Source organism: Tauraco erythrolophus, chromosome 4 (assembly GCF_009769465.1).
Source record: "Tauraco erythrolophus isolate bTauEry1 chromosome 4, bTauEry1.pri, whole genome shotgun sequence".
In the NCBI taxonomy this organism is placed as follows: Eukaryota; Metazoa; Chordata; class Aves; order Musophagiformes; family Musophagidae; genus Tauraco; species Tauraco erythrolophus.
In genome coordinates, this window is record NC_141468.1 from 57,582,084 (window position 1) to 57,594,520 (window position 12,437).

The window sequence follows — 12,437 nt, forward strand, 5'->3', positions numbered from 1 at the left end:
CAGGTTCCAGTGTAGCTTTCCCTTTTTCTTATTGTGAAGTCAATTTCTTTATAGGCACATAGGCCCAGCTGTCTCAAGATAAGAAATATGATTCTGTATTTTGTCCTGGGGACTGTTCTGTCAAAAGGTTATACTACTATAGAGGAAAGCACAGATTACAAACAGATCAAAATATTGAGTCATAATTGAAAGATATTCTATAACACCAAATTGTTATTTATTTACTTGTAATGATATGCTACTGGTCATCAGGTTTTTTTACTCCTTACAAAGCCAAAAATACTTTAATATTTGATACTGCTGTACAGTCATTGGTTATTGCCTGTTTTTCAAGTCCTGGGAAATTTGTCTGAAATGTCTCCCTCCTGCTCATTTCATCAGTTCCTTTCTAATAAGTGCATCAATTCTGAGACCTCTCCTTCTCAGTGTTCTACTCATATCCCTTTTCCACCTGTGTTCCCTGGAGTTGCTTTTGCAAAATGAAGGAGTTTTGTCTTTCAGAGTGGGAAGGTCACAGGAGGCGAATCAGGAGGTGTCATTGATCTTACACTGGATGAAGAGGATGATGGCACTTCTCAAGGTAGGTGAAGAAGATTTCGCTAGCTGCTGGGGTAATTAACTGAGCTACAAGAATTATTTCATTCCTTGAATGATAGAAAGGAATAAGCTTCTGATTCTGCTTAGTGTGCTTTATTCCTTGATGTCTCAGTTAAACAGGACTGTTATTAAAGAATTCTGATGGGCATTAAATAAAAGGAATTCTACTTACTGTAAAACAGTCTTTAAGATTTTTACCTTTCCCTTAATTTAAGCATTGTTGCTGTCTATGCTTAAATCTTTGGCTTGTGGAGTAACTTAAGACATTTGGATTCTTTATTATAATTTGGAAAGCTCTTCTAGATTTCACTTTTATGCTTACTGATTAATTAAAGACTTTTTAATTCTACAGTTGGTATTCAGGCATTAAATTATTAAAGCTTCTAATCCTTTGTTTAACTAAAAAGCTTTCTGTGCAAGAGTTTAGATACCAAATGCAGATTTGTTCTTTCTTTGGGACTGTATGCCAAGATTAGAGTAAATATAGTTGTGCTCTTATATCCTTTGGCAGTGTGGATGCACTTGATCTTTTAAAGGAATACCTTTTTTATAAGTCTTGTGTAACTGTGGACAGGTCTAATTATAATTAGCATTGGATTAGCAAAGAATTATAGCATTTCAGGGAACTAGTAAGAGTCTATACTTAAGACTGTGTATTGCGCAGTTATCTTAACTGAAAAAATGATATTTCTGCTATTAGAGATAAAATTTTAGTTCTGCATGGTCCCTGCGCTGCACTCCGAAGTCCAGCCACCAAGAAGTTTGATTCCTCTTGACAACCTCAGTAGCTCTCTCTCTAGCTAGTGTGTTGAAGTTCTACACATACATTCTTAACTTGCTCTGTGTTTGTAGAATCATAGAATAGAGTCATAGAATGGTTTGGGTTGGAAAGGACCTTAAAGATCATCTAGTTCCAACCCCCCTGCCATGGGCAGGAACACCTTCCACTAGATCAGGTTGCTCAAAGCCTCATCCAACCTGGCCTTGAACACTTCCAGGGATGGGGCTCCAGGCAACCTGTTCCAGTGCCTCATCACCCTCAGTGAAGAATTTCTTCCTTCTATCTAATCTAAATCTCCCCTCTTTCAGTTTAAAGCCATTGTCCGTTGTCCTATCACTACACGCCCTTGCAAAAAGTCCCCCTCCAGCTGAATCTTCAGAGCATTTAAGAGCGGAGTTTCTTCTTGTTTGATTTAGTGTTCATGACAGTCCAGCTTCAACAAGAGGCTGGACTACATGGCCACCAAAAGTCCTTTCCAGCCCACATTTTGATGATTCTGTGAATTGCTTAGCTGGGTGTCAGAATAGCGTAGGGAATCAAGTTTTTACCACTATTGTCTCTTCTGAAGGTTAGTTCAAAAAGATAAAAAAGATGCTTGCACTTGACTGTGGATCTGTCAGGTAAGGTGAAGGTACCCAGTCCTATTTAATATTCCGTAAAAGACACCAGCAGATCTAAATGCATTTATGGTATGTTTTAAAGTAGGGTGTCACAGTATTGTAATCTATTTCAGCTAATCTTTTTCCATCTAAAGCAACGTTTTTCAGAGAGATTTTTCCTCCCTGATTGCACCTCACAATTACCATAAAAGACCAACACCGTGGTTGCATGTGCAACTGTAAGAATGCTTTTCTAAGGACAAGTGCTAGCAGCCATGGCAGAATCATAGCTGCATTAGAGTATAGTAACTTAATTCTTTCTCTGTTTCGAGGCTTGAGCCAGTATCTTACAGTTTTCTCCTGTGGGATATTCTGAGATTCTTTCCCCTAAGTTGTCAGGTTTTAGAAAATTGTCCTTTGATTAGGAGGTAACTTTTAGGCTGAGTTAACTTCTATATGTCTCTTCACTGCAAAGCAGAAGCCAGACTCTCACTGATAGTTGCAGCCTTGCAGATTAGTGTATGTTTAGAATTTGTGTGAGGAGTCAGTATTTTTCGTGTAAGCTGTAAAAACATATGGACTGAACCCTCATAAAAGCTTGAGTGTCACCATGCAGTGAAAACACATCTCTAGTATTTTGAGCAAGTTTCTTGGGAAATAATTCACGTGCTCTGATAATAACATTCAGGTTAAAAAGAGGAAGAGTACACTCTGACAACCTTTGCATAATCATAGGCATGTATATACCTTCGGCCAAATATTTTTTCCACTGCATTTTGTTTCCAGCAAATGTGGAGCAAATTTCATTTTGTTCTAGATTTATTAGTACACAATCTTGGGAGAGAAAGTACCTCTAGCATTAAAGTGTTTCCTGCAGTATGCTGGAATATAAATTCGGTACTGATTCAAATAGAAGAGCAACACGTATCTAGTGTTCTCAAGAGTTTTGCTTACACCTCCAGTGGTAGTGATTTCCATTTCATGCTCATTTCCGTAAATCAGATTGTCCTGTCTCCTCCAGTTCCATATTTTTAATCATTATGATGCTGTGTTCATTTAGCATTGGAACTGTTCCTGTATTACTTTTAACCGTAGTCCTGTGCTTACTATGTGCCCAGCCTTCCTGTTTTCCTTGCTGATTTTTTACTTACGTAGCTAAATTAGCATTTGCTCTTTTTTTGTATTTATTTAGTGAATCTAATTGATTATCTTTCCTCATTTCTTGTGGCTGGTGCAATCCTGCTAGTTTCCAGCAAGTGGAATCTCCATGGGGCTCTTGATTTGTCAGGGACAAATGAACTTGCTTCTGTGTGAGATTAAAAACAAAAGCAAAACCAAAAAAACCCTCACATTTGTCCAGACTGTCATTTTTACTTGAACTATATTTTTACAGCAGTAGTGTGTCTGGTTTTTTACTAGTTGGATCGCGAGCACATCTTCTCTAGGTCATGACTAAGAATGCCTTCGCGTCTCTTAAATTATCCAGTGGCAGTTGAAATGTGCATCAGTCTGTAAATATTCAAAGTAAGCAGGTGTAGGAATCTCTTCAGAGTCAAATAATTTGTTGAACACTGGGAAGTCTCTCATACTCATGGAAAATAAGCGTGAACTAATCACAAGACCTATTAGTTCATGAAAGAGCAGGAAACGTCTCATCTTTTATTTTCAAAATGAGCATCCCTTTATTGCTTCTTTTATACACTTTGAAAAAAGAAAATATCTTTTCATCAAATGGCTTCAGTGAAGTATTTCAGCTATTCAGTCTACAGAAAGACAATATGATCTGTAATTTATATTGTATTTTATTTTTGAGGTCTTGAATTGTATGTAATTTATTGTACAGCAGTTTGTGAAGGGTACTGCTACTTCAAGCTATTAATAGCTGGTGTTAGACAGCTCAATTAGACCATTAAAATAATGTCCAATTGCTAAAATCCCAGTATTTTGCAATCCAGTTAGTATACTTAATTGGTAGTTTCTAAATGTGTTCTTCAATATATTGTTGATACGTTTTCTCAAAATACATAGTATCGTATTTTTTTGTTTTATATTGTGCACTCTCTTACTTAGAGAAATTAGTGGCTGCTGCATGTACAATTGCATTAGGGCAAATCTTTTTGAATGAGTGTCCTTAAAACCTGCTGTTTCATCTTGTATTTTTTAGTTTTTGGTGGTTCCTTCTCTGCCCACTACTACTCTAATATCTAGCTGAAATAACCAGGGAAAAGCTTCTCAATTCTTTATCCAGCTTGTGCACAGGCTTGATTACATACAGACTTGCACTCGAATGTTTTATGTTGTCGCAAATAAATTAAAGGAGGAAAAAATACTACTGCAGTAAACTACAGATACAGACACTATTTGTCCCTTCTCAGAAGTCAGTAAGTCATTTTGAGGAGAGTGCCACTGTGAGAAATCAACTTACATTCTCTTTTCAACGTTTTCTATAAATAATAAAGCGATTCATAGAATCATAGAATGGTTAGGGTTGGAAGGGACCTCAAAGATCATCTAGTTCCAACCCCTGTGCCATGGGCAGGGAAACCCTCCACTACACCAGGTTGCCCAAAGCCTCATCCAACGTGGCCTTGAACACTTCCAGGGATGGGGCAGCCACAACTTCTCTGGGCAACCTGTTCCACTGCCTCACCACCCTCAATGTAAAAAATTTCTTCCTTATATCTAATCTAAATCTCCCCTCCTTCAGTTTAAATCCATTGCCCCTTGTCCTATCACTACATGGCCTTGTAAAAAGTCCCTCTCCAGCTTTCCTGTAGGCCTCCTTTAAGTACTGGAAAGCTGCTATAAGATCACCCCGGAGCCTTCTCTTCTCCAGGCTGAACAGACACAACTCTCTCAGCCTGTCTTCATAGCAGAGGTGCTCCAGCCCTCGGATCATCTTCGTGGCCCTCCTCTGGACTCGTTCTAGTAGCTCCATGTCCTCCTTATGTTGGGGACTCCAGAGCTGAACACAGTATTCCAGGTGGGGTCTCACAAGAGCTGAGTAGAGGGGCAGAATCATTTCCCTCGACCTGCTGGCCACACTTCTTTTGATGCAGCCCAGGATACGATTTGCTTTCTGGGCTACCAGCGCACATTGCCGGCTCATGTTGAGCTTCTCATCCACCAGCACTCCCAAGTCCTTTTCCTCAGGGCTGCTCTCAATCCATTCTCCGCCCAGCCTGTACTTGTGCTTGGGATTGCCCCGACCCATGTGCAGGACCTTGCACTTGGCCTTGTTGAACTTCATGAGGTTCTCACAGGCCCACCTCTCCAGCCTGTCAAGGTCCCTCTGGATGGCATCCCTTCCCTCCAGCTCCAGATTCCCCTCTAAGAAAATAGCATGAAAATTCAAAACGGCAACAGGACTAACTAACATACTGAAAAAAGGGAAGCATCAGCAAATGACAAGGATGTAAGCATCAAAGGTAGACAAGATTTATTTAGGCAGCTCTATCACTTCTTTGAAACAAATTGAGTACAGCAGTGTTTTGGCCTTGGTAAGGTTTTAGGCTATTCTTTTTTTAATAGAAACTTTTAAAGACTTTGGGATAGTGTTTCATTAAATTCAGGTTTCCAAATTATGCTGAAATATGCAGACTTCATGATGATAGAATGCAACAATATGGAGTGGGGTGAAGATTGAGATGATGAAAGTGAGGGGAATTGAATGAAGTTTTACAGTTTTGTTTGCAGAATGAAAAGATTAAAGAAATGTCATGCTAGGAAATATTCTTTGCTAATCTCTGAATGATGGGGGGAGGAGAAAGATAGAAAAACTCTGTGATGTTCTAGTTTCTGTTTGCTATTGTCTATAATTTTATTTTGTTTTAAAGCAGATGGCAAGAAGCAGAACCAGACACCTGTTACAGGATTGAGCATATCCTCCCAGCCCTTGGCTCGACCCTTGCAGACCTTGCAGCCTTTGCAGCCAAACCCTGTTCAGCAGACAGGTGTGCCAACAAGCGGACCTTCCCAGACCGCCATACATGTATTACCTACAGGTAACTTCATTTCACATCATTATGTGAATGCAGTGACTACTTTTTTTCTTAAACTAGACCCTTATGTGTTCTACTTTGTGCTAATCTTTTCAGGTGAATATTTGGAATGTTTGAGTCACTTTTTAAGTCTTCCATTAAAGTCAGTTTCCCAGTTGTTTTGGAAAGAATTCAGGGTCCAATTTATGCAATGGAGAGGAAGAAATCCTGCTAAGGATGGTCATGGAAATTATTAAATATGCTGTTGTTTGTAAAAGTGAAGGAAAAGAAACCTGTAGCAGTTGCGTTTTTAAAGTAATGGGGAAAGAAACATTAGCAACATCACTCCTAACTCTGTCCCCTTGCGCTTAGCGATTAATCCTTTTGGCAGAGTGGATGGCAAGGCTGACATTGAAGTTCCATCTCTAGTTGAATGTTACTTTGTTGCAGTGTGATTTCTTTTTTTTTTCTTTTTAACATAAAGAAACAGAGATTTATTTTTTTTCCCCTCCCCTTTAATTTACTCTCTTCTTCTGTAGATGATTGTTGAAGATTAGTTGGCATTGGTATTGTCTTACGACTCATCTGTTCTATAGACTCTTTGGTGATGGGGTTTATATTCTCCACAGCTGTGCTTACAGTCAGGTCTTTTTTTTCCTTTTTTTTTTTTGTGGGGGTACTATGTTTATTTTTTCTGTTTGGAATTTGTGTATATGTTGGCATTATTTCAGGTGAAAATTACTGTTTGTTTAGGCTGTTTTCTGTTTTATTGCGTTATCAAAAGCAAATAGAATTTCACAGAGACAGTTTTCATTTTGCGTGGTTCAGATGAGTCAGTTTTTCAAAGGAGGTGTCCACTCTGGAATAGGCATATCAGGCATAATGTTGTGGAATTCCATTCTAGGTTGTGGTCTCTCTGTCTTTTTCCAGCTTCGACAACAGTGAATGTAACTCATCGGCCAGTGACTCAGACGACTGCAAAACTTCCTATACCAAGAACCCCTGCCAACCATCAGGTGGTCTATACCACGCTTCCTCCACCACCAGCTCAGAATCCTGTCAGAGGAGCCGTTATGCCAAGCTCAAGTTTAAGGCCAATCACCCCGCAGACTGGAGGTAGGGGATGCTGTCTTCCATGCACAGCTTGTTACGTTCTACCTGATGGATGTTGCGTTAGTATTTTTTTTTGTTTGGGTTTGTTGCTTGTTTTTTTTACAATACTAGTCCAAATTATAGAGGTTAGGGGTTTTTCCCAGCTTATAGACTTGAGAAAATCTCAGACTATAAAGAAATCATTCTCTCTGCAGCTATGTGAATGAGGAAAAACTGGATTTAAGTCATCTCAGGCACTAACTGCCAATTAAGCATCTCTGGATTACATATTCAGTACTTTAGCAGAAGGTAATGTGATGAGCACCACTGTTTTCGTAGAAAGATAGTTAGAGACCATTTTTTTTATTAGGCAATAAGATTAAAACATCTAAGTAGGTAGTAAATTGTGTTTGATTTCCTGTCTAAAAGTTGCATTTATATCAGGCATACTAATGTAATTCCTTAACAATCTCTTATGTCTTGTGCCCAGCAAATTTCCTTATTTTATCTAGGCCTGGACAAATGTAATTTCTCACTAAATGTATCAGAAATTGATGCATGCTTGAGTTTCCTTGACTAGTGATGTTAGCAAGTTCATCTTGACTTTGCAAATGTAACTAATATCTTCCCATTATAGTAAACTTATTTTCTGAAATGAGTAGTAGATGTCAAAAAAGACATTAAAGTCAAATGGTAGCTTATATTTTGTTACTAAGTAGTGGATCTTAACTGCCTTTTTTTAGCTCCTCACAATTTCTACACTGTGGTCATTTAGCACCATTATGTTGAACATAAATTGCCCAGTTTCGGTGCACTGTGTATGAGACGACTTTTGTGATGTCCCAGTAGTGACTTTTTAGACACCTTCTGTATAAGCCAGACTCAGAACACTGCGTGCTTGAGCCATGTAAGGCTGTACCTATGTAGGTTTGCACAGACATAATTGATTCATTGTTCCGAAACGATAGTTTTTGGAAAAGATAATATCCATCTATGCTTGTAACACTTTTATTCTAAGTATCTCTTACAACTGGATTCAGCTGCATTGTTATAGGCTGTGAAAAATCACCTGTGCTAGCTAAACAAAAGTTCATCAGACAGTTCTTGAGCTACATCTGTGAAATGTCAGGGTGTGAGGAGATTGCTGTTCTTTTCAGAGTACTTGTTCATGTTTCTTAAACTTCTTAGACTCTTGTGCCACGTGCACTTGAGTTCAGGTTCTTGTGAGCAGCAGTATCTTTTGAGAGGCGTGTCTGCATCTTGCGTTCCTGTTGCCAAAAAGCCATAAAAGACAGCGTAACCTCAGCCCATGCTTAGTTTTCTTCATCATTCCTCTTAGCTACAAGTTAGACGCGTGTGATCTACCTGTTTTGGAAGGAGTTTTTAGTACTTAACTGTGCATTCACTTATGTTAACTATTTTTAATAGTATTTTTCTTCTTTTGTACCAAAGTATAAAATACATGTTTTTATCAGAATCTGCCACTTTTTAGAGCAGTTATGATGACTAAATACACATTACTCATATTAATATCTACAGAATACTTTTTAGTGTAAGACATGCAAGATAATTAATGTGTCATTGAAGAACATATAATAGGTAATACGTTATTTTAAAGCCTTTTTTAGGAGAGCTCAATGACATAGGGAATTCATATGTTTTTCGGGCAAGATCATCCAACAGCAGATCTCTGTGTTATGTGCTTCTGCCCTGATGTTCCAGTGATAAAATGAATGGCTATCTGTCAGTCATCTGCTTACAAATTCTCAGAAATCAAGGCAATTTTCCACCAGAATAATTAAGATTCAGCTTGACTAGACCCTGAATAACGTAATCTAGGAACATTCTGTCAACAGAAGGTTGGGCCAGATCATCTCCAGAGGTCCCTTTAAACCTAGACTTTTCTGTGATTCTGTCAGAGGCAGTTCTGTTACCTCTGGCTTGAAAAGTATGTCTGTGTACTATACAGTACTACTGTCTGACAAGCCACATAAGACATAAGAAAATGATGGTTCCTCCATAGCATTGTGCATCCCCTGTACCTGGGACAAGGAAGCCAGCCAGATGGTTAGCCAGTTTAGTTAGCCATAAAAGACCAGTTTAGTTAGAACACAGTTTACTTCAAGGCTTCTTATTTGCATACCAGGTGGAGGGGTTTCACATATTGTTAACAAAAAAGCAATAAAGTTTCTTGATCTGTTTTAGATGTCATGAGTTTTCATCTTTTAGTCCATTCTACATTTTTCACCGTCTGTCTTATACAGCCCACAGAAATGCTGCTGCTGATCTGTATTGGTTTATATTATCATCGAAACAGTCTTTAGTATCTGTAGCAGATGCTTCAGGAGTAAGAACTCTGCACTTCGTCTTTGAAAAATTAAATGTGAGAAGTCATCGGAAGTGCTTCGGAAGTTGTAGTTTTGTACTTCTACCTCAACCAAGTAGCAACATACCTAGAAATAATGGTGAATTTGTGCCTTATATCTTATTAAGGCATTTCTGTCCATCTGTCTTCAGATTATTGTAATTTCCTGAGGTAGAATCACAGTCATGCTAAAACAGCATATTTGATTGAATTCTTATAGATGAGAAATAGCCAGTTCAGGTGACTGTTTATCCTACAGGAGTTTGCACAGCTTCATTAGCTTCTTAGATGTGCCAATAGGAAAAAGATGGGAAGCAGCTACCTAGAGTTGAGCACTTTATAACAGAAACATTAAGATTTAACACTCTGAGCTCCCTGCCTCGAACTCACAGATTACGTAGACTTCTGATGCTCATCACCTGTGATCATAGCTTGATGCCTGTTTATATAGAGAAGAAATTACCATACGGTAGCCATGGTTTCCTGACATGTGTTGCTCTGCGAGCTTCTCTTCCGGAGTGCTAGAGTGCTTTGATCTCATACAAGTGTGGAAGTAGGGGACGGTGGAGATTGCCCCAAATCGTGCATTTCTAAATAGAAGCAGAGGGACACCGTAGGCAACCCATAACAATGAGCAAAAGCTTTCAGCTCATAGAACGTACATGTTCCAACAGTAAGCAGACAAAATGTTACTTAAGAGAGTGAGATGATGTGGGCAACTAAATGCCACAAAGCTGCTCACCCACCCTCCCCCAACCCCAGGAAATGGGGAAGAGAATTAAAGGGGAAGAGAGGAGACTTGTGGGTTGAGATAAGAACAATTTAATAATATAAAATTAAAAGTAACAATGATAAAATATTAATATTATATGAATATATAAAAATATATACACAAACAAGTGATGCACAAAGTAATTGCTCACCACTTGGTGACCAACACCTGTCCCGTCCTGGCAAAAGATCTCGAAACAGTTAAGTCCCAGCACCACAATTCTGGATGAGTGAGAGGCCCAAATGGAAAGCAAGGGAGATAGAACTCCGAGAGAGAGACCTCCAAAGAGAGAAAGAGCCCTTGGAAGAGCCAGCCCTTTCTTCTTGGTCAGCCCTCATCTATATACCGGGCATGACGTTGCATGTTACGGAATAACATTGTCCAATTTGGCCCTCAATCCCAAGTCTAAGGTCAAATCATAAGAGGAGTTGTAGGCCCTTTGTCGTCCTAGCCTGTTGTGCTCCTGCACACTAGCAAAACCATGGGAAGCTGAAAGGTCCTCGATGTCTCAGTGCCAACTATGAACATCAGCACACTATCAACGTTGTTCTCATAATGAATCTCAGACTAATCCAAAACACAGAACTCTTCTGGCTGCTAAAAAGAAAAACTAACTCTGTCCCAGTCAAGACCAGGACAGATGTAGTATAAAATGAATGAAAACTTGATAGTTTGTGAGAGTTCTGGATTTATCTACAAGGCTATAAAATTACCTAGTTTATTTCTGCCAGTCAGGTGAGTGCGCTGTGGGAATGAATGAAATAGCTACACCTGTGAGTAACATACATTGCGGTGTCCATTCTGTGAGGGAGGACAAGCTTTTTGGACAATGACTCATCTCTTTCGGTTTTGGTGCCATCCATCACACAGCCTTTGGCATTTGGATACTGAGTGGATATCACGTCATTCTGTCCCCTCTGCAGACATAAGCACTTGTTCTCTTTCACTTTTACCGCTTCGGGGGATGGGAAGCGGTGTTGTTGTTGCGCAGTACTTGATCAGTCTGCTGGCAGTTTGAGGAGAGTGTATCAGTTTGAAATTTGGTGGCATCCAACCGAAGCAAGGAGTTGGTCTTCCAGTGCTTTGTTCAGCTGATTTTAAGTGTTGAATACTCAAAGTATTCGTTGTGCTTCTTCTAGGTATGACAGTACGAATGCCTCAAACAACTGCGTATGTTGTGAACAACGGACTAACTCTTGGATCTGGAGCACCTCAGCTTACAGTGCATCATCGACCGCCACAAGGGCATGCTGTGAGTAGTCGTTTCGACATCACTTAATGCAGTTTACAGGCTTGTCTGTGCATTAATGTCTTGCACATTGATTCTCATTGTGAGCTGCAGAACAGCGAAATGCCTTGTACATACTTTGCAGCCAATTCACTTGCATCGCACCACCCTATCACATACAGTAACTTCTGCCAAGGGTGGTAAAAGCTATGCAATCTGTTAGCTTACCCCAGAGTGCTCCAGTAGCACATCGTGAAAAAGGGTGCATGAATTGTCTGCAGGTGGCTTGTGGAGTCAAGGGTACAGAAGAACTGCCACTAAAAACTTTAGTCATGGTTTGGCTATGAATTGGATGACCAGTTTCTCAGTACAGTTGCTTGCAAAACTGAGATAGAAAAACAAGGTACAGACAAGTCCTCAAAGTTGCCAACTCCCGAATTTCAGAGGGTTTTTTGTCATTGTTAGAGGTGATTACTAATGCATCACCTCAAACCCCTTTTCATAAGTATTACTTATGAAATAAGTAATCTTATTTCATAAGATTTTCATATCTTATTCATAAGTAAATAAGAATTTACTCTGACTCATTTCATATCGTTTTGCTGTTGAAACTGAACCAAATACATTGCCTGCATACTAACTGTTGGGCAGTCACATCACTTGTGATATCCTGAAATAGTAAATATATTACCAACAAGGTGGCTTACCATTCTTTCAATCTAGACACCCTTCAACTTCATTCTCTAGTGACAAATAAAGAGAATAAATCAAGCCAGTATAACACAGAACACTTAATATGGCAAAAACTACCCTAGATTCCAACCTGAAATGCCCCTGGCTTGAAGGATAACAAAGTTTTGTACTCATTGTAACCACATTCCTAAATTCATCTTAACAGAAATGAGAAACCTAGGACTGCTTCTGTGGTATAAAAAAAAAAACAAAAACCAAAAACAAAAACCAAAAAAAAACAAAAAACAATGGAAAGCCACATTAGTGCCTTTTATTTCAAAATTTTCTGGA

General features: G+C 39.1%; 1 protein-coding gene across 3 annotated transcripts in view; it reads left to right on the forward strand.

Moving 5' to 3' along the window:
* ATF7IP (activating transcription factor 7 interacting protein) overlaps positions 1–12,437 on the forward strand; it is a 105,944-nt gene that overhangs the window by 88,305 nt on the left and 5,202 nt on the right. For 2 of the 3 annotated variants that reach the window (XM_086610994.1, XM_086610997.1), the window contains exons 11-14: positions 502–580; positions 5,814–5,981; positions 6,888–7,073; positions 11,326–11,438. In XM_086610994.1, the coding sequence (XP_086467120.1) occupies positions 502–580; positions 5,814–5,981; positions 6,888–7,073; positions 11,326–11,438 (546 nt within the window). The remainder of the gene's footprint in view (positions 1–501; positions 581–5,813; positions 5,982–6,887; positions 7,074–11,325; positions 11,439–12,437) is intronic. The other variant, XM_086610995.1, reaches the window with a different exon arrangement.